The 27,223-nt window shown below is 46.0% G+C and overlaps 1 protein-coding gene across 2 annotated transcripts in view; it reads left to right on the forward strand.

Annotated features, from left to right (window-relative positions):
- LOC115111437 (neurogenic locus notch homolog protein 1-like) overlaps positions 1–27,223 on the forward strand; it is a 50,238-nt gene that overhangs the window by 14,011 nt on the left and 9,004 nt on the right. For both annotated transcript variants that reach the window (XM_029637476.2, XM_029637477.2), the window contains exons 3-25: positions 4,119–4,381; positions 6,571–6,909; positions 8,125–8,247; positions 8,462–8,695; positions 8,990–9,145; positions 11,985–12,170; positions 12,318–12,431; positions 14,187–14,300; positions 14,609–14,842; positions 14,981–15,091; positions 17,615–17,807; positions 18,012–18,157; positions 18,299–18,412; positions 19,413–19,532; positions 20,927–21,079; positions 21,340–21,568; positions 21,847–22,048; positions 22,366–22,519; positions 22,699–22,883; positions 23,368–23,500; positions 23,993–24,250; positions 26,318–26,430; positions 26,603–27,174. In XM_029637476.2, the coding sequence (XP_029493336.2) occupies positions 4,119–4,381; positions 6,571–6,909; positions 8,125–8,247; positions 8,462–8,695; positions 8,990–9,145; positions 11,985–12,170; positions 12,318–12,431; positions 14,187–14,300; positions 14,609–14,842; positions 14,981–15,091; positions 17,615–17,807; positions 18,012–18,157; positions 18,299–18,412; positions 19,413–19,532; positions 20,927–21,079; positions 21,340–21,568; positions 21,847–22,048; positions 22,366–22,519; positions 22,699–22,883; positions 23,368–23,500; positions 23,993–24,250; positions 26,318–26,430; positions 26,603–27,174 (4,446 nt within the window). The remainder of the gene's footprint in view (positions 1–4,118; positions 4,382–6,570; positions 6,910–8,124; positions 8,248–8,461; positions 8,696–8,989; positions 9,146–11,984; positions 12,171–12,317; positions 12,432–14,186; positions 14,301–14,608; positions 14,843–14,980; positions 15,092–17,614; positions 17,808–18,011; positions 18,158–18,298; positions 18,413–19,412; positions 19,533–20,926; positions 21,080–21,339; positions 21,569–21,846; positions 22,049–22,365; positions 22,520–22,698; positions 22,884–23,367; positions 23,501–23,992; positions 24,251–26,317; positions 26,431–26,602; positions 27,175–27,223) is intronic.

Raw genomic sequence — 27,223 nt, forward strand, 5'->3', positions numbered from 1 at the left:
CTCCATTGAGGACTGCAGTCAAGAGGTTCAGGAGGGGAAAGCTTTTTTATAGTAAACACCAACACTCCTTCCAACCAGCAACCTCCTCAGTCCCCCCTCCAAAACCAGTTCCAATTTCCTTTCTTTCAGACAGCTTTTGTTTGTCTCTCTGCGTCTTTCAAGTGTGTTTCGGGTTTGTTTTTAAGATTCCACTTCTAGGATCTCCCCCCCCCCCCAACATGGTTGACCATTGAAAAGTAACAGACTCAGACTTTGAGGAGTTTGGAGCAAAGACCCAGCTGAGAGAGACTCATAAATCCTAATATGCTGGCTTACAAAACCAGACAACCCTACGGATGCCATGAAAAGAGAGAGAGAGAGAGAAGAAGATTCATGAAGGAGGTGTGAGTGAGAGGAAATTAAAAGAAGGCCGAATGAAGGATCAGAAAAAGTGAGTGTGAGAGAGAGCAGGAATGAGCCAGATAGAAAGGAGAGCAGGACGGAGGGAAGAAGGAACAGAAAGGAGAAGGTTTAACAGCTCAATGCACACTCTCAACTTGGAGGCTCCTGGCCTGCCTGTGGTCAGGTCTGAATGGGGAGGAGAAACAATGGGGCCTCTCATCCTATCCCCCTCCAGGGCTGGGGAGTAGGGGGGCATTCAGACACCCGCAGCCCAGGCTCTAGCTATTCTCCTGGGGACGGGGGATGGAGGTACGGAGGGAAGAAGATGGGCACCGAGGGCGCAGAAACGGGGGTGGAGGGAGGGAGGGGTGAGTGAGCGGTGGTTAGGCAGCAGCTGCCGTCTCCTCATTAACATGCGCACCTGCTCCTTGACTGCAGCCTTTTGGGAACGATGGCCCAGAGAGCAACGCATGCCCAGCCTCACAACCCCAGAACCAGGCACCCACTGTGTCTGCTCTGTCCCCCTTTATGGGAGACCCGGGTTGTCACGCCCTGACCGTAGAGATCCTTTTATTCTCTATGTTTGTTTGGTCAGGCTATGACTCGGGTGGGAAAGTCTATGCTTTCTTGTTCTTTGTTTTTGGCCGGGTATGATTCTCAATCAGGGACAGCTGTCTATCGTTGTCTCTGATTGGGAATCATACTTAGGCAGCCTTTTTTCCTTTTCTCATTTGTGGGTTGTTGTCTTTGTTAGTGGCATGTATAGCCTTACAGAGCTTCACGTTCGTTTTGTTGTTTATTGTTTTTATTGGCATCATTTAAAATAAAAGAATGTATGCTTACCACGCTGCACCTTGTTCCGGTCATTTCCTTGACTACGATCGTGACACAGGTTTCCTTATAGACTCCCACTATTTCAGAATTGCATTGCATTGCTGCCTGGCGGAATGCTTCTGCATTCTTATTACATCTCTGTCATAATTTTAAAAAGATAGCAAATTATGTGAATTATATGAAAAATGAAAGCAGAATAAAAACTATAGAGAATAAGGATGAACTGAGGATTAATTCTTCTCTCCACAGCAAAATAAACGGGACCATGTTTAGATGAGTGATTTAGAATAGTCCTAACATAGCACATGGCAATGATGGGACTTTGGTAGATGGCCTTTTCTATCTCTCATTGTAACCAAAGAGGGGTGATTCCATGGTTTATCCCAGTGTCTGGAAAGGTTGCTCAGCCTAGCATTATTATAGCAGAGTGACATGCCATCGGATCCTTAATGTTTGTGTAGCTAGCGCCCAGCCTAGCATGTGATGTTTTCTTTCCCTGGTCACCCTAATCCTGTGAGAGAGAAACCCTGTCTAAACACATGTCTGTCCCCACATGGGGCCTCTGCTTGGCCCCAGGCCCCCAGTCTTCTCACTCACACATCCAACGGCCCCCTGGGAATGTTTGGGGATGTGATTTAGCCAGCCCCCCAGGGCTAATAGTAATAGACAACTCTATCATGGTATTTTGGAGTGAGAACATTTAACTATATTAAAATGTTGCTGAGGCGTAACACTGTAATGTAATTTAATCAGTGACACACAGTAGCTGTAATCAACAGGTATTATATATTTAAATAAATGCTATCCTAGTTGCAACTATAAAACAAAAATGCAACAACCTCCAATAGGAAGGACTTAGCTTGTTTGGGAATGTTTGGTATTGTTTTCATATTGTTTTGCCTTGGGGGAATTGACAAGGAATTAGCGAAAGCTTCGCTAGGAGAATGACTGATATCAAAAGTGTCTGTGTGGTTCATGATAGAGTTTACAGTGCTCGCTCTGTGTCCCTTGTCTCAGAGAGAGAGAGAGAGAGAGAGAGAGTTGAGGTGGGGGCACACTGCTTTTAAGTATCCATGATGTTAACTCTGAGTTTAAAGAATGGGTATAGACACTGCCTTGTCCTTAGAGCACTGAAACAAAGGAGTGGAGTGGAGCATATTTCTTGCTAAGAGCTGTTGATTGGCGCCATGGTGGACAACTTTTTACGTCAAAAAATGAGACTGGATTACCATTATTGTCAGTGTCCAGCTCAATGTTATTGTGTACTATTGATGAATGGAGTTAGTCTATCCATAATGACCAACCCCCACCCTTTAGCCCTTTGGAAAGCAGTACAGAAACCCTCTGGATGACAAATAGGAGCATGTTGAATCAGTGAGGTTCCAAACTGAAGGTGGTGGGTTATCTCTTTCAGCTGATTCTGACATGACTGATCTGTTGAACAGTTGGTAACCTCCCTGATCACCTCACTGACCCCACTAACCTCTCTGGCCACCTGTGTGAGTGTGTGGGTGAGGGTGTGTTTGTGTGTGTGTGTGCACGCTGTTTGGCCCTTGGATGGGAGTGTACTTTGCTTAGCCTCTGGGGACTCTCCAAGCCATCTCATTGTAATAGTAAATGTGTGAATCCATCCCCACTGACCTGACAGCCCCCACTCACTCTCCCTTTCTTCCTCTTTCTCGCTCTCTCTCTCTCTTTCTCCCTCCTGCGCCTCCTCCTCTCTGCCTCGTTCTCTCTCTCTCCCCCTCTCCACTCTGGGAACCGTTTGCAGTCCCACCCCCTGCCCCCCATGTCCTGGAGTTGCTGTGGTTTATGGCCTAACTCATTGTCTGAGAGGACGACAGTGAAAAGGCAAATGTGCGGTTTTTCTGCATAGTTCTCATGGCTATGTTGCCGTGTTGTTAAAACAGTGGTCAGGACAGAAAGAGAGACAGCATCCTCCTGTCTGAGCCCTCTGGGTGTCTTTCACAGTGAGCAGGGACTAGTTCGTTCTTTACTTACTTACTTAGTTTCAGGCTGAGGCTGTTTCCCAGGCTGCTGAAGATGTATATTGATGAGCACACAGTAGGGAAATCTCAATTGCCTAAAGTGGCTTCCTGTCCTTGTTTGCACTGGCCTCTGAAAACAGGTGAAAGCAGTAAAGTGGAAGCCAACTAGGTATTTTGCTTTCACCATTCCTGCTTTCCCACATCTTATATCTACTAAAACAGATAAAGACAGGTGGCATTGCAATAGCCACACATGCTTGACTCGTGTTAACTTGAAAAAAAAGAAAGTGATTTGTTGTTGTCAGTCCTCACCTGTTGAATACAACTTTCCCTAAACCATTAATGCTGACACATCCTGCCCCTCTCTCTCTCTCTCTCTCTCTCTCTCTCTCTCTCTCTCTCTCTCTCTCTCTCTCTCTCTCTCTCTCTCTCTCTCTCTCTCTCTTCTCTCTCTCTCTCTCTCTCTCTCTCTCTCTCTCTCTCTCTCTCTCTCTCTCTCTCTCTCTCTCTCTCTCTCTCCTCTCTCTCTCCTCTCTCTCTCCTCTCTCTCTCCTCTCTCTCTCTCTCTCCTCTCTCTCTCCTCTCTCTCTCCCTCTCTCCTCTCTCTCTCTCTCTCTCTCTCTCTCTCTCCTCTCTCTCTCTCTCTCTCCTCTCTCTCTCTCTCCTCTCTCTCTCTCTCTCCTCTCCTCCTCTCTCTCTCTCTCTCTCTCTCTCTCCTCTCCCTCTCTCTCTCTCTCTCTCTCTCTCTCTCCCTCTCCTCTCTCTCTCTCTCTCTCTCTCTCTCTCTCTCTCCTCTCTCTCTCTCTCTCTCTCTCTCTCTCTCTCCTCTCTCTCTCTCTCTCTCTCTCTCTCTCTCTCTCTCTCTCTCTCTCTCTCTCTCTCTCTCTCTCTCTCTCTCTCTCTCTCTCTCTCCAGGTGTCGGGATGGATTCGTAGGGAGCAAGTGTCAGCACCGGGACCCTTGCATCTCCTCTCCGTGTAAAAATGGTGGCTCGTGTCACACGGTACCCCGTGGGAACTCAGTGGACTCCACGTGTTCCTGCCAACCGGGCTTCACGGACCGCCTGTGTCTGACGCCAATCGACAACGCTTGTCTCAGCTCTCCCTGCCGGAACGGTGGCACCTGTGATCTGGTCAACCTCAGAGAGTACAAGTGTAGATGTCCCCCTGGCTGGTCAGGTGAACATTGTCATATTTACTACTCACACTGTAGTCAGAATACCGGAGGGAAAAACTGCATACTCTAGTAGTGACAAATAGCATTACTAACTGGTCTTCTGTTCATTGAAAAATGTAAACTGACCATGGTTACAACTAACCATAGGGCATTATTTTCCTTAAAATACAAGTAGCTATGTATGTACAGTCGTGGCCAAAAGTTTTGAGAATGACACAAATATACATTTTCACAAAGTCTGCTGCCTCAGTTTGTATGATGGCAATTTGCATATACTCCAGAATGTTATGGAGAGTGATCAGATGAATTGCAATTAATTGCAATGTCCCTATTTGCCATGCAAATGAACTGAATCCCCCAAAAACATTTCCACTGCATTTCAGCCCTGCCACAAAAGGACCAGCTGACATCATGTCAGTGATTCTCTCGTTAACACAGGTGTGAGTGTTGACGAGGACAATAACAGACGAGGACAATAACAGACTGGAAGCTTCAAAAGGAGGGTGGTGCTTGGAATCATTGTTCTACTCTGTCAATCATGGTTACCTGCAAGGATACATGTGCCGTCATCATTGCTTCGCACAAAAAAAAGCTTCACATGCAAGGATATTGCTGCCAATAAGTTTGCACCTAAATCAACCATTTATCGGATCATCAAGAACTTCAAGGAGAGCGGTTCAATTGTTGTGAAGAAGGCTTCAGGGCGCCCAAGAAAGTCCAGCAAACGCCAGGACCGTCTCCTAAAGTCGATTCAGCTGCGGGATCGAGGCACCACCAGTACAGAGCTTGCTCAGGAATGGCAGCAGGCAGGTGTGAGTGCATCTGCATGCACAGTGAGGTGAAGACTTTTGTAGAATGGCCTGGTGTCAAGGAGGGCAGCAAAGAAGCCAATTCTCTCCAGGAAAAACATCAGGGACAGACTGATATTCTGCAAAAGGTACAGGGATTGGACTGCTGAGGACTGGGGTAAAGTCATTTTCTCTGATGAATCCCCTTTCCGATTGTTTGGGGCATCTGGAAAAAAGCTTGTCCGGAGAAGACAAGGTGAGCACTACCATCAGTCCTGTGTTATGCCAACAGTAAAGCATCTCAGCCAAGGGAGTGTGCTCACTCACAATTTTGCCTAAGAATACAGCCACGAATAAAGAATGGTACCAACACATCCTCCGAGAGCAACTTCTCCCAACCATCCAGGACCAGTTTGGTGATGAACATTGCCTTTTCCAGCATGATGGATCACCTTGCCATAAGGAAAAAGTGATAACTAAGTGGCTCGGGGAACAAAACAATGATATTTTGGGTCCATGGCCAGGAAACTCCCCAGACCTTAATTCCATTGAGAACTTGTGGTCAATCCTCAAGAGGCGGGTGGACAAACAAAAACCCATAAATTCTGACAAACTCCAAGCATTGATTATACAAGAATTGGCTGCCATCAGTCAGGATGTGGATCAGAAGTTAATTGGCAGCATGCCAGGGCTGATTGCAGAGGTCTTGATTTTTTGTTGTTGTTGATTCTTTGCATCAACTTCATGCAATTGTCAATAAAAAGCCTTTGACACTTATGAAATGCTTGTAATGATGCTTCAGTATTCCATAGTAACATATGACAAAAATATCTAATGACACTGAAGCAGCAAACTTTGTGGAAATGAATATTTGTGTCATTCTCAAAACTTTTGGCCATGACTGTACATTAAATTAGTGATGAGCGAAAAAAAATCGATAGAGTTACATCTCGGGATATTATTTTTGACGATAAATTGCATCGAATCGTTTTGACAATATTGCAATATACTTGTTGTGCTAGTTGGCTGTACCTGCACCAAAACTCCAGTAGTTGTCCTTTGTAGCTTGTTCTCCATCTTCTTTTGAAATAGGGAGCAAATGTATTTCCATAACTGATCAAAACTTGTTTTCTCATGGCTCTTGTCTGTCTGTAGCAGACATATGGTGAGCAATGTGTTTGGAACATCAAATCGCAATAAAACCACAGTATCAAATCGCAATAAAACCACAGTATCAAATCGCAATACATATACAATTGTGAGAATCGCAAGACATATTGTATCGGCACCTAAGTATGGCCATAATATTGTATTGGTAGAGCCCTAATGTAAATAAAGTTACAATCGTGCATTTATGAAATGTTTCATCCTTTATTTACAAGATGAGTGTCTGTCTCCTCCAGGTAAGCAGTGCCAGCAGGCAGACCCCTGTGCCTCTAACCCCTGTGCCAACGGCGGGCATTGCACCCCCTTCGAGTCCCACTACATCTGTTCCTGCACCCCCTTCTTCTACGGTCAGACCTGCAAGCAGGATGTCAATGAATGTGCCCAGAGCCCCTTGCCCTGCCAGAACGGAGGGGTGTGTGTGAACGAGGTGGGCACCTACCGCTGCCAGTGTCCCCAGGAGTACACAGGCAAGCACTGTGATACCCGCTACCTACCGTGCAACCCCTCCCCCTGCCACAACGGGGCCACCTGCGTCCAGAAGGGAGACACCGCCTACGAATGCTCCTGTGTGCCAGGTACTGCTCTGTTTAATGTGGTCCCGTCTGATCCACTATGAGCAGAAGCCTACATTTACATGACGTTTTAGTCATTTAGCAGGCGCTTGTATCCCGAACCATTTACAATCAGTCTATTCAACTATGAAAAAGTTTCAGTTATGTGAGATTATATAAAGTTAGGATGTGATCCTGTATAAACTTTCAACTTGTGCAGTCCGTTTCCACTTAGGGGCAGCTAAGTGTTTTCTCCGCGAGTCTCTACCCACTTCAAGCCATCTTGACTCAATCAAACATCCAAAACCACTGTGAATTAAACTAGCAGTACTGTTCTCTGTTGTCTAGTGGCTGGTCATGATGTGAGTGCAGGAGGAAGAAACTGTGTGCAGTGGCTCCATAGTGCTGTGTGTGTGAGAGCTGTTTGTAGTGGCTCCACAGTGCTGTGTGCGTGTGTGTGTGTGTGTGAACAGGAAAGCATTGGGCCTTATTGTGAGGAAATGGCGGAGACAACATTCTCACAGCAAAGTAGAGCCTGTTAGTCCTATAGGTTACCAGGACTTGTCATCTTCTCTCCCCCTCTCCCTGCTCCCTGCTCCCTGCTCCCCACCCATCACGTCACCACTTCCGCCCTGCTCTAAAGCCAGGCTGGGATAGACAGACCTCCACTGAGCTCCTAGCAAGCGCCATACCACTGTCTTTGTGCCTTACACACTATTTTGGACGGTTCTCACAGTAACTTCAGTACCAAAGAAAAATCATTTATATTATGAATCAAGACAAGTACTCTCATTGTCAACAATCCAATGGTGCTCAGATTCTACTTCCACAAAATTGGCAGTATTGCCTATTAAATGTCCCTGTCTTTTTCTTCTGCAGTCAGGGAGCCAAACAATAGTGTGGTGTTGTGTTGTGTAATGCCAGGGCAGGAAGGGTAGCTGTGGTGTGGCTGGCTGTTTTTCTGACTGCCACATACTCAAGGGGGGTTGCCACCGCTGCCATTCATTACCCTCTGAAGAAGGAGGCCGTTGACCACATTAACTGTACAAGAGTTTCACTTCCCTTGTTTTGAAAGAAACCAACCAGGCATTTTTTAAACTAGGAAAAGCAAAGAGAATGATCCAAAGAGACAAAAATATTTAGATATCCAATAGGCTTCCTTGATATTCCCTCTTTATTCATGCAAATCTAACATGATCACTTCTGTTGAGATGACAAACAATGTCCTGTCCTCTCCAGGTTTCTCGGGTCAGAACTGTGACACTAACATTGACGACTGTCCAGGACACGAGTGTCACAATGGAGGAACCTGCGTGGACGGGGTTAACACCTATAACTGCCAATGCAAACCAGAATTTACAGGTAACCATACAGTACCCCTCACCCACCCACTCTTCTCTACACTCCTGGTGGAAGTTGCTCATGAATACAGATCTAGGATCAGATTACTAACCCCCAATCCTAACCTAGATCATGAGGTGAATACAAACATATACTGTATCACCCTGCATCAGTCTTTATGGGATAACTTTGTGCGCTGTTGACAAGTGCATTTCCTCCATGTTCTCCCCTATAGGCCAGTTCTGTACAGAGGACGTTGACGAGTGCCAACTGATGCCCAACGCGTGCCAGAACGGTGGAACGTGCCACAACACCTACAGTGCCTACCAGTGTGTCTGTGTCAACGGGTGGACGGGCGATGACTGTGGAGAGAATATTGACGACTGCGCCAATGCCGCCTGCTATCAGGGTGCCATCTGCCACGACCGTGTGGCGTCCTTCTTCTGCGAGTGTCCCCATGGTCGCACAGGTCAGTCAAAGCACTTTGGTCTTCTGCATTTCTCCTTGTTTTTTAATTGTTCTGACCCTGAGCTTTTTATACTTGTATATCTTCCACCATTTTATGCTGAATCTCGTGTGTTTACAACAGTGATACTAAAGTGGTAGCCTTTCCTTTTACAGTGCCAGCAGCACATATATTTTCACTGTATTTACTATAGCTAGTTATTACAAGGTTGAAAAACAATAACTAAATAAATAACTTTAACGAAGTAAATAACTGTTACGCCTATCAACATCTCCTGTTTTATTTGTGCTGTGCCAGGTCTGTTGTGTCACCTGGATGACGCCTGTATTAGTAACCCCTGTCAGAAAGGCTCTAACTGTGACACCAACCCCGTCAATGGCAAGGCCATCTGCACCTGTCCCCTTGGCTACATTGGCGCCGCTTGTGACCAGGATGTTGACGAATGCTCACTAGGTAACTAAGCTCAGACCACTTAGGGATGCTTTCAGAAACACACATTAGATCAATATAGGAATTGGCTTTATTCTTCATGGGCTTCGTTATGCTTGGTTAGTCAAGATCTAGAAATGGGATTTCCTCGACCTCAGAGATCAGAAACCCACTCATGGGCCAGGGCTGACAGGGGTTGAGGGGAGGCCGGTAGAAATCAGCCCGATAGGGTCCAAGTAGCTGGAGGGCCATGAGCAGAGAGGCAGACAGGTTGAAACCACTACACAGCAGAGAGGCAGACAGGTCTAAACCCCTACACAGCAGAGAGGCAGACAGGTCTAAACCCCTACACAGCAGAGAGGTAGACAGGTTGAAACCCCTACACAGCAGAGAGGCAGACAGGTCTAAACCCCTACACAGCAGAGAGGTAGACAGGTCTAAACCCCTACACAGCAGAGAGGTAGACAGGTCTAAACCCCTACACAGCAGAGAGGTAGACAGGTAGCAACCCCTACACAGCAGAGAGGTAGACAGGTATAAACCCCTACACAGCAGAGAGGTAGACAGGTCTAAACCCCTACACAGCAGAGAGGCAGACAGGTCTAAACCCCTACACAGCAGAGAGGCAGACAGGTCTAAACCCCTACACAGCAGAGAGGTAGACAGGTCTAAACCCCTACACAGCAGAGAGGCAGACAGGTCTAAACCCCTACACAGCAGAGAGGCAGACAGGTCTAAACCCCTACACAGCAGAGAGGCAGACAGGTCTAAACCCCTACACAGCAGAGAGGCAGACAGGTTGAAACCCCTACACAGCAGAGAGGCAGACAGGTCTAAACCCCTACACAGCAGAGAGGCAGACAGGTCTAAACCCCTACACAGCAGAGAGGCAGACAGGTCTAAACCCCTACACAGCAGAGAGGCAGACAGGTCTAAACCCCTACACAGCAGAGAGGCAGACAGGTTGAAACCACTACACAGCAGAGAGGCAGACAGGTTGAAACCCCTACACAGCAGAGAGGCAGACAGGTAGCAACTCCTACACAGCAGAGAGGTAGACAGGTAGCAACCCCTACACAGCAGAGAGGTAGACAGGTAGCAACCCCTACACAGCAGAGAGGTAGACAGGTAGCAACCACTACACAGCAGAGATGTAGACAGGTAGCAACCCCTACACAGCAGAGAGGCAGACAGGTAGCAACCACTACACAGCAGAGAGGCAGACAGGTAGCAACCCCTACACAGCAGAGAGGCAGACAGGTAGCAACCCCTACACAGCAGAGAGGCAGACAGGTAGAAACCCCTACACAGCAGAGAGGCAGACATGTAGCAACCCCTACACAGCAGAGAGGCAGACAGGTAGCAACCACTACACAGCAGAGAGGTAGACATGTAGCAACCCCTACACAGCAGAGAGGTAGACAGGTAGCAACCACTACACAGCAGAGAGGTAGACATGTAGCAACCCCTACACAGCAGAGAGGTAGACAGGTAGCAACCACTACACAGCAGAGAGGTAGACAGGTAGCAACCCCTACACAGCAGAGAGGCAGACAGGTAGCAACCACTACACAGCAGAGAGATAGAAAGGTAGCAACCACTACACAGCAGAGAGGCAGACAGGTTGAAACCCCTACACAACAGAGAGGCAGACAGGTAGCAACCACTACACAGCAGAGAGGTAGACAGGTAGCAACCACTACACAGCAGAGAGGCAGACAGGTTGAAACCCCTACACAGCAGAGAGGTAGACAGGTAGCAACCACTACACAGCAGAGAGGTAGACAGGTAGCAACCCCTACACAGCAGAGATGTAGACAGGTAGCAACCCCTACACAGCAGAGAGGTAGACAGGTAGCAACCACTACACAGCAGAGAGGCAGACAGGTAGCAACCACTACACAGCAGAGAGGTAGACAGGTAGCAACCACTACACAGCAGAGAGGCAGACAGGTAGCAACCCCTACACAGCAGAGAGGTAGACAGGTAGCAACCCCTACACAGCAGAGAGGCAGACAGGTAGCAACCCCTACACAGCAGAGAGGCAGACAGGTAGCAACCACTACACAGCAGAGAGGTAGACAGGTAGCAACCACTACACAGCAGAGAGGTAGACAGGTAGCAACCACTACACAGCAGAGAGGCAGACAGGTAGCAACCACTACACAGCAGAGAGGTAGACAGGTAGCAACCCCTACACAGCAGAGAGGCAGACAGGTAGCAACCCCTACACAGCAGAGAGGCAGACAGGTAGCAACCACTACACAGCAGAGAGGTAGACAGGTAGCAACCCCTACACAGCAGAGAGGCAGACAGGTAGCAACCCCTACACAGCAGAGAGGTAGACATGTAGCAACCCCTACACAGCAGAGAGGTAGACAGGTAGCAACCCCTACACAGCAGAGAGGCAGACAGGTAGCAACCCCTACACAGCAGAGAGGTAGACATGTAGCAACCCCTACACAGCAGAGAGGTAGACAGGTAGCAACCCCTACACAGCAGAGAGGCAGACAGGTAGCAACCACTACACAGCAGAGAGGTAGACAGGTAGCAACCACTACACAGCAGAGAGGCAGACAGGTAGCAACCCCTACACAGCAGAGAGGCAGACAGGTAGCAACCCCTACACAGCAGAGAGGCAGACAGGTAGCAACCCCTACACAGCAGAGAGGTAGACAGGTAGCAACCCCTACACAGCAGAGAGGTAGACAGGTAGCAACCCCTACACAGCAGAGAGGCAGACAGGTAGCAACCCCTACACAGCAGAGAGGTAGACAGGTAGCAACCCCTACACAGCATTGTGAAGGAGCACACCCTGTAACATGTTTGTTAAGATTCCCTCCATGTCTCTTTGTGTGTCTAGGTGGCAACCCCTGTGAGCATGGAGGGAAGTGCCTGAACACCAAGGGCTCGTTCCAGTGTAAGTGTCAGCCCGGCTTCTCTGGAGCTCGATGTGAACACGACGTCAACGAGTGCCTCTCCAACCCCTGCCAGAACGAAGCCACCTGCCTCGACCAGATAGGAGGCTTCCACTGCATCTGCATGCCAGGTAAAGACACCGTTTTAATCAAAGGATGGCTGCAATCTAAACATATATCTTTGAAGTCAGGCACAGTCAATGTTACTATACAAATCTCATGGTTAACTAACTAACTAACTGGCCCTGTGTCTTGTTTCCCTTGCTAATTGGCTACAGGCTATGAGGGACTGTTCTGCCAGATCAATACTGACGAGTGCGCCAACAACCCCTGCCTGAACAATGGGAAATGTATCGACAAGATCAACACCTTCCACTGCCAGTGCCCCACAGGTGAGCCCTGGGACGCTGCGGCGGTCTGAGGGGGGTCGATCACCCCCCTGGACTGGATGGGCGCGGGAGGCAGACTCTAATCCCTGCCCTCAGGCAGGCTTTAGCAGGCCAGCGCCCGACGAGGAGGAAAATCCATAAGGAAGGGCTTGACAAAGTTTTCACTTAGAACAAGGTTTTACTCTGATGAGTGTGCACTTAAACTTGGTTTGGATGTAGCTAGCCACAATAACGTTATTTGAGAGAGAATTAAGGAGATAACGTCTAACTAAGAATATCAGCTGAAATAGTGTTGTGTTTTCATGTATTACATTTCTGTGTAGTTGTAGAAGCTGTTGTGGTGAGGTTTGAGTTTTGTGTGTAGTGATTTGTTGCATGTAGAATCTAGATGATTTCATGAGGTATTTCTACAGGGATTCCATTAGGGTTGGACTACAGCATGTGACGAGAGGCATTGAGGGTTTTGTTAGCACAGGAATGCTCTGATAGAAGAACGTGAGGCTGACCGACACTGAACAAGGTTTCTCAGCCTCTAAAATGTGTTTTTGTTTTCATTCTTTCAGCAGGGCTATTGAGGTGGAAGTAATTCTGATGGAAAATAGTGCAGTACTCAGTTGGTTCTGATTAAAAAAAAGCTCAGAGAGAAAGGCAGGAGGCTCCTTGTGTTGAGAAAGTGCAGTTAACAGTAGAGCAGTACAGCAGAGAACACTAGAGCTTAGCTGTTGAAAAGCCCCCGTATCTATGGGATGGGGATGGGGTAAGGGGGCCAGGAGAGAGGCCTGAATGAGACAGTAGTGAAAGTGGGAGGGGGTGTTGGGGTACGGGAGGGGACTGAGACGCACAGACGGTTATGCTCTAGAGGGCTATGGGGTAGAGGCGGGGGATTTTGGGGTCCCCATTGCCTGCTTGTGATGTAAATTTGTTCCTGTGTAAGCCCAGGCCGGAGTAGGGTATGGTCCTCTCTCCTTTAATTTCTGTACACATCATCTCCATGGAAACCCCACTCGTCCCTTTTGAAATGTGTGAGCTAACAGATAGCCATGTAGCCACTTCCTATTTGGATTAGTGACAACTGGTGTCTGGCTGGCAGTTTGGCTTAGACCACCTGTGTGTTCTTTATCAGATAGAATCCTTCTTTTTACCACTTAGAATTCAAATGTGTGACTACTGAACACTGTACGTTCGTTCCTGCGACAGAAGTTGGAAGAAGAAATAAAAACAGAGATTAGAATGACTAGAGAAAATAAGAGAGCCTGCTGGTTGATTTTGAATGATGAGGGATTTGAATAGCTGAGTTCAGAGGTCAAGCTAGCCCTGTTGGGAGAAGCGGGCGGGGAAAGTGGGCAGAGCAGGGCGGGATAATGCACATTGTGATGGAAAAGTTTTGGGGGACAAAAGAGGCAACTGGCTCGGCTTTGCATTACATTGAGCAGACAGTCCCCCCTTTGTCTTTCACCCCTGGTCATGAGGCCTTGGAGGCTCCTCCCCCCTTTGTCTTTCACCCCTGGTCATGAGGCCTTGGAGGCTCCTCCCCCCCTTTTGGGAGCAGTGGTGAAAAGGAATAAAAGGAAAGAACACAGTAAGCTTGTAGTACGGCAGGCATTTTGATTCATATGCAGCCATCTCTGTCATTGAGGGCTCTCATCATAATGTATGTAGGCTTCCAGGGATAGAGTGGGCATAGTTTGGGCTTGGTAAGATCACTCTAATGAACCACACACACACTCACTCACTCCCTACATCTTCTTGTTTTTCCAGGATTTGCTGGGAACCTTTGCCAGATAGATATTGATGAGTGCTCCAGCACGCCTTGCAAGAATGGCGCCAAGTGCACGGATGGCCCCAATAAGTACACATGTGAATGCACTGAAGGTATAAAAACAGAACCTTGTTATATTTGGTAACACGTTTATTTTCCCTCGACTCCAATCCCGTTCAATACATTGAACAGATGTGGGTGGAGCAATGTGCAAATTAAAAACACTCACAAAACCCTAACCCTTCACAAAATGATATATACGCTTAATAAAGAGCGGTGATACTAGCAGGAGCATAAAAACAACAACAAAAAAACAAACATAGATTTCAAAATAAACTAAAACTTATTGAATGTTTTCTGGCTCCTGAATAGAATGGAGAGAAATTAGACTAAAGTGACAAAATCCATGTCTTTCTACCAGGTTACACGGGGCAACACTGTGAGACCGACATCAATGAGTGTTTCTCGGACCCCTGTCACTATGGTACTTGTAAGGATGGCCTGGCCTCCTTCACCTGCTACTGTCACCTTGGTTACACGGGCCGGCTGTGTGAGACCAACATTAACGAGTGTCTGAGTCAGCCCTGTCGGAACGGAGGCATTTGCCAGGACCGCGAGAACTCCTACATCTGCACCTGCCCCATGGGCACCGCAGGTCAGACGCACGCACGCACGCATGCACACACACACTAAAATACTTCTCTAAGCTCGAAACGGTCCTTGACACACAGACTTACTTTAATCTGTGAAAATGTTACTATAGAAACTTTGATGCTAATTTCTTTGCTTCTAGGTATAAACTGTGAAGTCAACCTGGACGACTGCAAGAGCAAGCCATGTGACTACGGGACATGCCTCGACAAGATCAATGGCTACGAGTGTGCCTGCGAGCCTGGCTACAGCGGTAAGTAGATACTGTAGGGGACCAGTTTGTCTGACTGTGGCTACCGAGGTTGAGATTTGAAGGGGATACTCCTACCTCTCCTATTCAGACCTCTCAGGTGAAGGCAGGACAAACAAGAGCATAGAGGGTAGGGTGGAGGGGTGGAAGAGGGAGAGAGATGACAGATGGTAAGCGAATGCACTCCTTTTAAGGCCTTCTGTGGCCGTGTCACTTTCCAGACCCCCCCCAACCTGTTGCCTAGACACACAAGCTGGCCTCTCTCACCAGGCACTGAAAGGACCAACACTCACCCGGGATTTCACTGGAGGAAAGATCCCCTGAAAGTTGATATTTTAAAAGGGGGGGGCAAGTTGGTCCATGCTTTAGGGCTAAATGGCCTCTCTTTATGTTATGCGTGGCACCCGCTGAATGGCGGCGTCATTTCAAGTGGCCAACAAAACCGGACTTAAAAATCCCATGTTTCTCTAGGTGGATACATTTACTGTGGAGATATAGAGCCCATTGTATGGTCCATTGTCTGGTGTAGCACGGGTTGGGCTTTGTGTTTTACTTCAAAATGATATCTTCATGGATTGTGACCAACTCCAAAGATTACTACATGATATTATGTTCAAAGTTTCATAAGTTCTAACCATAGTGTTATTAATTTCTACAGGTAACTGACAAAATAATGGAAACTCTTGAGTAAATGAGGGATACAAAGTATATTCAAAGCTGGTGCTTCCACACAGGTGTGGTTCCTGACAAGGGTTGCAAAGGATCAGAAACTTTCAGGGAAATGTCCATGGGAAGTTAAGCCCGGGAATTTGGGGAATTTAGCTTATTAAATTCATCAAAAAGTTAGCTTATAACAGTGAACCTTTTTTTGTGGGATACACATAAGGCAATTCTAGGTCTTGTGGTATATTTTGGTTAAACTAGCCTCAATTCAATGGAATTGCAACCCTCTGCAAATCATGTGCCAAATCATATGTGAAGAATGCAACAAAGATGCAGAATTATCTGGCCAAGTGCATGAAGTTCCCTCAGCTCACAACAAGCAACCTCTGACAAAAGTCCCTCTACTTCTATTCGAAGTGAAAATGATTCATCAGACACCTGATCGATAGCAGCAGTTCATGGTCCTCCTGGAATCAGAAGTTATTTTACTCAATGGAGGAACATAGTCAGAGAAATGCTGATGAATGTCTTGCTCAAGCTGTGTATGCAACTGGTTCACCTCTGATCCTCACAGGCAATGTGTATTGGAAGAGATTTCTGAATGTTCTTCACCCAGCATACACCCCTCCAACCAGACATGCTTTATCTACTCATTTGCTGGATGCAGAGTTCAACCGAGTTCAAGTGAAGGTCAAGCAAATCATAGAGAAAGCAGACTATTGCAATCATCTCTGATGGTTGAATGTTTGTGGCCAAGGAATAATTAACTTAATTATTAACATAATTAACATCTCCACCCCTCAACCTGTATTCTACAAGAGCACAGACAACAGACACACCGGTCTCTACATTGCAGATGAGCTGAAGGCAGTCATCAATGACCTTGGACCACCGAAGGTATTTGCACTAGTGACAGACAATGCTGCGAAAATGAAGGCTGCTGGGTTAAAGTGGAGGAGTCCTACCCTCACATCACACCCATTGGCTATGCTTCTCATGCATTGAATCTGCTCCTCAAGGACATCATGGCACTGAAAACAATAGATACACTCTACAAGAGAGCCAAGGAAATGGTTAGGTATGTGAACGGTCATCAAGTTATAGCAGCAATATACCTCACCAAGCAAAGTGAGAAGAATAAGAGCACCACATTGAAGCTGCCCAGCAACACCCGTTGGGGTGGTGTTGTCATCATGTTTGACAGTCTCCTGGAGGGGAAGGAGTCTCTCCTAGAAATGGCGATATCACAGTCTGCCGATATGGACAGCCCCATCAAAGAGGATCCTCCTGGATGATGTATTTTGGGAGAGAGTGGTAAGCAGCCTGAAACCTATAGCAGTAGCCATTGCATGTATTGAGGGAGACAATGCCTGGCTACCATGGCTATTACCCCATACGATGACAATTCCCCTGTCCACAAGGCACGAGGGGTCACTGAATGAATTTTATGAGTATGAAAACGATGTAAACCATATGCCATGGCTGTCTCAGTCACCAGATTTTAACCCAATTGAACACTTATGGGAGATTCTGGAGCCACCTAAGACAGCGTTTCCATCACCATCAACAAAACACCAAATGTTGGAATTTATGGTGGAAGAATGGTGTCGCATCCCCCCTATAGAGTTCCAGACTTGTAGAATCTATCCACGGTGCATTGAAGCTGTTCTGGCTCGTGGTGGCCCGATGACCCATTAAGACACTTGGTGTTGGTTTTTTCTTTACCTTGGCAGTTACCTGTATCATTTTCTAACACCAATTGAATCAGTTTGTAAACTGTAAATGTTCCTTGTGCTATAAAGTTGAGACACTACTGTACGAGAGGTCAGAGAAGTAAACATCTTAATGGGTTCTGGTTCACAGGGACCATGTGCAACATCAACCTTGACGAATGTGCCCTACACCCGTGTCACAACGGTGGCACCTGCATCGATGGCATCAACAGCTTCACCTGTCTGTGTCCAGAGGGTTACCATGACACCACCTGCTTCTCCCAGATCAATGAGTGCCTTAGCAACCCGTGTATCCATGGCCACTGTCAGGACAAAGTCAATGGGTGAGTCTGTCTTTCTCATCTGTTTCAATGCCAAGCAAATCACTAAGTTGTGTCTCGTTTAAATCTAGAAATCTTCCTTACATGTATGGTATGAATATATCTACAGTAAATTCCTAAGTATTCATAAAAGCTGTGGATTTGAGGACTCAAAGTGGAATTTAGTGTCTGTTACTCTGATATTGAGCTTTCCCATCTTTTCCTTAGTTACAACTGTCTGTGTGACAATGGCTGGAGTGGCAAGAACTGTGACATCAACAACAACGAGTGTGAGTCCAACCCCTGCATGAACGGAGGCACCTGCAAGGATATGACGAGCGGATATGTCTGCTCCTGCAGAATCGGCTTCACTGGTGAGTAAGTGTGTGTACGTGTGTATGGTCCTCGAGATTGCAATCCCACCATCAATACATTTTGTATTGTTTTGATCTATTTGACCCTAACTCTTAACTCAAACTCATGTGCTTGATAACTTCTTGACCTTTTGATCCCAGGTCCAAGCTGTCAGACCAACATTAACGAATGTGCCTCCAATCCCTGCCTAAACCAAGGGACCTGCATCGATGATGTCTCTGCATACAAGTGCAACTGCCTACTGCCATATACCGGTATGAACATATTTGGCTATTGTGAAATATATGTCTGATTGTCTATCTAAGCGTAATGTTTTGGTATTTCCTTGCTGTGGTAGCCTAGTGGTTAGAGCGTTGGACTAGTAACCGAAAGGTTGCAAGTTCAAATCCCTGAGCTGACAAGATACAAATCTGTCGTTCTGCCCCTGAACAGGCAGTTAACCCACTGTTCCTAGGCCGTCATTGAAAATAGGAATTTGTTCTTAACTGACTTGCCTAGTAAAATAAAGGTTAAAAAAAATAAAATAAAGTTCTAGCTTTTCTAAGGCATTAGACATACAGGAAAAACATGCTCCGGAAGACCAAGCTGTCAATGAACGTCCAGCAGCAAGACTTCCTCTTGGCTAAAACTCCAGCATCTGTTGTGTTGACGTTGTGTCCCTGATAACAGTTCATGGTCCTCACATCCATTCCTCCCTCGTATTATTTGATAAAACAGATAATGATGGACTGACTGCCTTTGGGCAACCTTTTTATTTATTCCCTGAGTTTTCTTTTTGGAAAATTCCACCCTGCGTTGAGAGCTGGAATAATAGTGACTCTGGTTGTGTGACGGAGGGGTGGGAACTGAACGGCCCAGCTGCTTGTCACATTTCCTGTTTGCAGACTTCCTGTCTCACAGAACAGCAAATGCCTTGACAATAGCAGGAAACTCCAGCCTGCTTCCTGTCCGTGCTGGGTGTCGTGGAAACAGACAGATAGGGAAATGTCTCCGTGGGCCCAAACAGCTCTGCTCTCTAACACTCACAGACCTTTTCACTGTGGGCAAGAAGCCTCCTGAATGAAGTGTGTATTTAAATGTCCAATAAAAGCATTATCTATGTAGGGCGATCTATCCAGTATCCAGACACCCACTACTTCCAGTTACGATACTCTGGTTCTGAAAACAATAATATTAGACACGATAATAATATGAGAACAATAATATTGAACAGTTCATGTCCATTATCTAAAAATGTGTGTGTGTGTGTGATAGGTGAGAACTGTGAGACCCTGCTGGCACCCTGCAGCCCCAAGCCCTGCAAGAACGGAGGTGAGTGTCAGGAGTCTGAAGACTACGAGAGCTTCTCCTGTGTGTGTCCAGAGGGCTGGCAAGGTGAGCGAGCAATATATTTACAGTAGATTATATGTCATTCCTATGCATGTACAGTGCCTTCAGAAAGTTTCCCCAGCCCTTTACCCTTTCCACATTTTGTTGTGTTACATCCTGAATAAAACATCTATTCAATTGAGATTTTGTGTCACTGTTCTACACACAATACCCCATAATGTTAAAGTGGAATTTTGTTTGTAGAAAATCTTGGTAATTACAACAACAACAAAAACAATTGCTGAAATGTCTTAAGTCAATAAGTTCAATACTAGTGGTTAACAGGATGTTTTAATGACTACCCCATCTCTACCTCACACAACATACAATCTGTAAGGTCCTTCAATCGAGTAGTGAATTTTGAGCACAGATTCTACCACAAAGACCAGAGAGGTTTTTCAGAAGGAAACTGCTCAGGGATGGTGACTTTAAAACACCAATGGCGACTTTAAAGCACTTACAGAGTTTAATGGCTGTGATGAGAGAAACCTGTGGATGGATCAACAACATTGTAGTTACTCCACATCACTAACCTAAATGACAGAGTGAAAAGAAGGAAGCCTGTACAGAATAAAACATATTCCAAAACATGCATCCTGTTTGCAGTAAGGCACTGAAGTAAAACTGCAAAAAATATGGCAAAGAAATGAATGTTATGTCCTGAACACAATGCTTTATGTTTGGGTGCAAATCCAACACAACACATCACTGAGTACCATTCTTCATATGTTCAAACATGGTGGTGGCTGCATCATGTTATGGGAATACTTTTCATCGGCAAGGACTAGGGAGTTTTTTAGGATAAAAAAACAGAATACAGCTATAAGCACAGGCAAAATCCTAGAGGAAAACCTGGTTTTCATTGAATGTTCCTGAGTGGCCTAGTCACAGTTTTGACTTAAATCTGCTTGAAGAAATGGGTGTCTAGCAATGATCAACAATCAACTTGACAGAGCTTGACGAATTAAAAAAATAATAATGGGCAGATACTGTACAATCCCAAAAAGATGCAGAGCTGTAATCGCCGCCAAAGGTGCTTCTATAAAGTGTTGACTAAGGGGTGTGAATACTTATGTAGATTAGATATTTCAGTATTTAATTTTTTATAAATTTGCAACCATTTTTAAAAACATGTTTTCACTGTCATTACGGGGTATTGTGTGTCGATGACTGAAAGAAAATCGATTGAATCCATTTTGAATTCCGTCTGTAACACAACAAAATGCAATAAGTCAAGGGGTATGAATACATTCTGAAGGCAGTATATGTACGTTATCTGTATTAGGTTATCTGTATGTTATCATACCAAATATGTCTATATAAAATGATGAAAATGGGCAAATGATCTCAGTGCTGTGTAGTAAACCTCTCCACTCTCTCCTTTCCTCTACCCTCTCTAGGACAGACCTGTGAAGTGGACATTAACGAGTGTGTAAAGAACCCCTGTCTCAATGGGGCCACCTGTGAGAACACCAAAGGCAACTACCGCTGTGGCTGCAAGGCCGGTTATGCTGGCCGCAACTGTGAGACCAACATTGACGACTGTAAGCCCAGTAAGTCTCCTATCATCTTCATGACTTCATCATAAAAACAGGTTAAAATGAGACAGTGGTCGTGTCTCAATACTCTAAAGTGGCTCCCTGACTCTTTTATTTCATGACTGATAGGTGAAAGGCCACCACATCTCTATAAATCCTGTCATGTTCTTTCATGTCAGTAAAACATAAGGAAAGGAAGCTAGTCAAGACTATTGAGTTGCAGCCAGTCTGCTAAGTTATAAGCTAACCTATCTCCCCGCTCTCTTCCCCCGTAGACCCCTGCAGCAATGGAGGTTTCTGTCGGGACGAGGTGGACAACTTCGCGTGCACCTGCCTGCTTGGTTTCCGTGGCACTAAGTGTGAGGAGGACATCAACGAGTGTGACAGTAACCCATGTAAGAATGGAGCCAACTGTACAGACTGTGTCAACAGCTACACCTGCACCTGTCCACCTGGCTTCAGTGGGATACACTGTGAGAACAACACACCTGACTGCACTGAGAGGTAAAGGGAGCTTGAATTCCCATTTAGTTTGGATTTCTCTTTCCTCACATGGCTTGTTGCGTCTCTGTCACAAACGATGAATGCATCTCCAAACTACTTTCTCTTGTCCACTTCTGCCCCCTGTGGCAGAAAGTTGAATGACTCAAATATCCCATTATAGCCCAGGATATTCACTCTCAATTCATTTCACTAATTGGACTTACCATGTTTTAAAGTGAATTGAATTTGTTTTTTGAATGACACGTCTGGTATTGCTTTGTGGATGTTTTGTTTAACAGCTCTTGTTTCAACGGTGGGACGTGTGTGGACGGCATCAACACCTACACCTGCCTGTGCCCACCTGGCTTCACTGGCAGCTACTGCCAACACGACATCAACGAGTGTGACTCCAGACCCTGCCTGAACGGAGGAACCTGCCAGGACAGCTATGGCACCTACAAGTGCATCTGTCCCCAGGGCTACACTGGACTCAACTGCCAGGTACAGTATAGGCCCAGTCACGCTGACTTTACAGTAGACTAACTGTAGGCTATATACCAGGTTGTTATTGTCAAGTAAAATGTGCTTTTCTGGATCATGTACTTGGCTAAATAAAGGTGGTATAAATAACTGTAGCTATAAGCTACAGCCCACTGGGCACACACTGGTTGAATCAAAGTTGATTCCATGTCATTTCAATGAAATTATATCTGTGCCCAGTGGGTAATGTTTTATCTGTGAAACAACAGTGTAAATGCTTACTTACAGAAACATGTCCCCCTGTCAGCTAACTGTCTATGGTGTGTGTGTCTCCTCAGAATCTGGTACGCTGGTGTGACTCGTCCCCATGTCAGAACGGGGGCACCTGTTGGCAGACTGGCACTACTTACAGCTGTGAGTGCCAGACTGGCTGGACAGGGCTCTACTGTGATGTGCCAAGCGTCTCCTGCGAGGTGGCAGCCAAACAGAGAGGTAACACTGGGGGTGTGAAGGAGGATGTTTGTGTGTCTGTCCTTCTGCATGTATGAGGTGTGTGTGTGTGTTTGTGTTAGCCTCAATCATCACTATGCAATTAATTTCACACCACTAACAAAACACAGACTACATACTGATCTCCCCTCTCTTCCCCTCCCCATCTCTCTGCCCTCCAGGTGTGGAGGTAATTGCTCTGTGTCGTAACTCAGGCCAGTGTCTGGATGCGGGGAACACCCACTACTGCCACTGCCAGGCAGGTTACACAGGCAGCTACTGTGAGGAGCAGGTGGATGAGTGCATCCCCAACCCCTGTCAGAGCGGAGCCACCTGTACTGACTTTCTAGGAGGGTACTCCTGCAAGGTAGGCTGCTCACTAGGAACACATCACTGTCACTGATGCACAATACATCCAATTGGTACGAATTGTCCTAATTAAGTTACATCAAATTTGATTTAAACCAATTTTTCACAGGTGCTGGGTGAAATGCATAACAAATGTAGCCTAATGTAGAAATTATACCTAGACCGAACAGCGATTCATGTGGCCAAAAAAGTGTGTGTTTCCTGGTCTTGGTCTTGTAGAAACATTGTCAGTCATGCTCACTTTCCATTGAATGATTTAAATCAGAAAAATAAATGAGTGTGTGGGTGTTCTTTCAACAACAACAAAAAGTCCTATCAAACTCTGTATCCAAACTGATGACAAAAGGTTGTTTATTAACAGACTCAGAAACTGTTCATTTATGTAGATGTCCTGTGCAGAGAACTGGCAAAACAACCAGGTAAACAGAAACAGCCTTGTTTCATGTCACTCATTGATTTATCTTTTCCCTCTCCTCTCCTAGTGTGTGCCGGGATACGTCGGCACCAACTGCTCCAATGAGATCAATGAGTGTTTCTCCCAGCCGTGCCAGAACGAAGGCACCTGCATTGACCTGATCAATACCTACAAATGCTCCTGTCCCAGGGGAACCCAAGGTCAGGGCCCCGCCACCCACCTCCACACACTCTTCCACACCACCCCCCTTTTTCTCTCTATCCCTCTTTCTGTGCTCCTCTCCAGCCTCCCACTCTCTCTCCGTCTATTCCTCTCTCCCCCCGGTCTCCACTGTTCCTCTCCGCCCTCTCTCTCTCACTCGCTCTCAATCCACCACACTTCATTAATTAGGGCTTAACAGCGTCCAGCACATGTCCGAAACTCTCGTCCCCGTCAAATACGGGATTGATTTCTCTCCCGGACATGAAGGGAGTGTGTCTCGTTGGTCAGCTAAAGTACTGGTGAATGTAGCCAAAAGGGTTTTATAGAAGCAAACAAGAGAAACATTTTGAAACGGTAAATGAAAAGATGTATTGAACAAGTGCAGGTAGTATATCCATCCTTCTTGATCCCATGTGGTGGTGTCCCAGCTGAGTGCTTTAGAAGAGGCTGACTGTTCCTCTGCTCTCTCCCGCCCGTCCTCTACCTCGCAGGCGTTCACTGTGAGATCAACATAGACGACTGCAACCCCTTCACAGACCCCGTCACCAACGAGCCCAAGTGCTTCAACAAGGGGAAGTGTGTGGACAGGGTGGGAGGTTACCACTGTATCTGTCCCGCCGGCTACGTAGGGGAGCGCTGTGAGGGGGACGTCAACGAGTGCCTGTCCAACCCATGTGACACCCGCGGGACACACAACTGCGTCCAGCTCACCAACAACTACCGCTGTGATTGCCGTACCGGATACACAGGTAACATATATAACCATCAGACATGTTGGCTCTGACGACTGGAGAGTGACTTGGGAGTAGGGTTGGGTTTAGTTTCATGTCAATTCCAATTATTTCATGGGGTTTATTTGGGAAAGCAAGAACAAACTAAGTTAATTTAGTCTGACATTTTTCTGTCTTTTTTGAGACAAATCATTGGACTTGCAGGAGAAATCCCAACAGTAAAGAAATATATATAACACCTTGTCACTGTTTTTCTATAGTATATAGCACCAGAAGATAGAGGTCGGAAGTGTACATACACCTTAGCCAAATACATTTAAACTCAGTTTTTCACAATTCCTGACATTTAATCCTAGTAAAAATTCCCTGTCTTAGGTCAGTTAGGATCACCACTTTATTTTAAGAATGTGAAATATCAGAATAATAGTATATTTATTTTATTTCACCTTTATTTAACCGGTTAGGCTAGTTGAGAACAAGTTCTCATTTACAACTGCGACCTGGCCAAGATAAAGCAAAGGAGTGTGACAAAAACAGTCAATAACACAATAGAAAAAGAAAAATATATATACAGTGTGTACAAATGTAGATTAGGGAGGTAAGGCAATCAATAGGCCATAGTGGCGAAATAATTACAATTTAGCATTAACACTGGAATGATAGATGCGCCGATGATGATGTGCAAGTAGAGATACTGGGGTGCAAAAGAGCAAAAATAAAAACAATATGGGGATGAGATAGTTGGTTGGGCTATTTACCGATGGGCTGTGTACAGGTGCAGTGATCGGTAAACTGCTCTGACAGCTGATTTATTTCAGCTTTTATTTCTTTCATCACATTCCCTGTGGGTCAGACATTTGCATACACTCAACTAGTATTTGGTAGCATTGCCTTTAAATTGTTTAACTTGGGTCAAATGTTTCGGGTAGCCTTCCACAATCTTCCCACAATAAGTTTGGTGAATTTTGTCTCATTCCTCCTGACAGAGCTGGTGTAACTGAGTCAGGTTTGTAGGCCTCCTTGGTCGCACGCACTTTTTCAGTTCTGACCACACATTTTCGATGCTGCCACCCCCGTGCTTTACGGTTGGGATGGTATTCTTCGGCTTGCAAGCCTCCCCCTTTTTCCTCCAAACATAATGATGGTCATTATGGCCAAACAGTTCTATTTTTGTTTCATCAGACCAGAGGACATTTCTCCAAAAAGTATGATCTTTGTCCCCATGTGTAGTTGCAAACCGTAGTCTGGCTTTTTATGGCGGTTTTGGAGCAGTGGCTTCTTCCTTGCTGAGCTGCCTTTTAAGTTATGTTGACATAGGACTCGTTTTACTGTGGATATAGATACTTTTGTACCTGTTTCCTCCAGCATCTTCACAAGGTCCTTTGCTGTTGTTTTGGGATTGATTTGCACTTTTCACACCAAAGTAGGTTAATTTCTAGGAGACAGAACTCGTCTCCTTCCTGAGCGGTATGATGGCTGAGTGGTCCCATGGTGTTTATACTTGTGTACTATTGTTTGCACAGATGAATGTGGTACCTTCAGGCGTTTGGAAATTGCTCCCAAGTATGAACCAGACTTGTGGTCTACAATGTTTTTTCTGAGGTCTTGGATGATTTCTTTTGATTTTTCCATGATGTCAAGCAAAGAAGCACTGAGTTTGAAGTTAGGCCTTGAAATTGATCCACAGCTACACCCCAATTGACTCAAATGATTGACTCAAATCAGAAGCTTCTAAAGCCATTACATAATTTTCTGGAATTTTCCAAACTGTTTGAAGGCACAGTCAACTTAGTGTATGTAGAGTCCACTGGAATTGTGATATTATAAGTGAAATAATCTGTCTGTAAACAATTGTTGGAAAAATTACTTGTGTCATGCACAAAGTAGATGTCCTAACCGACTTGACAAAACTATAGTTTGAGTGGTTTAAAAATGAGTTTTAATGACTCCAACCTAATTGTATGTAATCTTCCGACTTCAACTGGAATTATTTACTCTATATGGCATTAAATGTTAACCTGTGATTGGCTTATTGATAAGGGGATTCAGTCCTTGATGCAACTATATCTCTCTGTGACCCTACAGGCCAGCGTTGTGACACAGTGTTTGACGGCTGTAAGAGCAAACCCTGTCGTAACGGAGGGACATGTGCCGTAGCCAGCAACACTCCTCACGGCTTCATCTGCAAGTGTCCACCTGTAAGTTCATACACAACTAAGGCTGCTGGCATATTATACTGCATACAAGACGCATACTGTATATAAAGACATTGAGCAGATGTATTACACTGTGCTGTCATTCATTAAATATACTGTAATAGTAGTACTAGTCGTATTAGATTGACACATTTGCTCTCCTTCCCCTCTACAGGGCTACACTGGCTCTACCTGTGAGTACGATGCCCACTCCTGTGGGAGTCTCCACTGTCGTAATGGTGGCACCTGCATCTCCGGACACAAGAGCCCCAAGTGTCTCTGTCCCTCCTCGTTCACAGGGCCAGAGTGTGAATACCCTACAGACAGCCCCTGTAACACCAACCCCTGCTACAACGGGGGAACCTGTGAGTACAGCTCAGAAGCTCCGTACTACCACTGCGTATGCCCCACCAACTTCAACGGCCTGCTATGTCACATCCTGGACTACAGCTTCCTGGGCGGGTTCGGCCGTGACATCACGCCCCCGCCAGAGGTGGAGGTGAGCTGTGAGATCCCCCAGTGTGAGGAAAGAAAGGGGAACAAGTACTGTGATACCTTGTGTAACAACCACGCATGTGGCTGGGACGGGGGCGACTGCTCGCTCAACTTCAACGACCCGTGGAAGAACTGCACGTCGTCCCTGCAGTGCTGGCGCTACTTCAATGACGGGAAGTGTGACGAGCAGTGCAACAACGCCGGCTGTCTCTACGATGGCTTTGACTGTCAGAACCTGGAGGGCCAGTGCAAGTGAGTGTCATCAGGGTCTAAACACTGAATACTAGCTAAGGGGAGGCCA

The sequence above is a fragment of the Oncorhynchus nerka genome, linkage group LG27, assembly GCF_034236695.1.
Source record: "Oncorhynchus nerka isolate Pitt River linkage group LG27, Oner_Uvic_2.0, whole genome shotgun sequence".
In the NCBI taxonomy this organism is placed as follows: Eukaryota; Metazoa; Chordata; class Actinopteri; order Salmoniformes; family Salmonidae; genus Oncorhynchus; species Oncorhynchus nerka.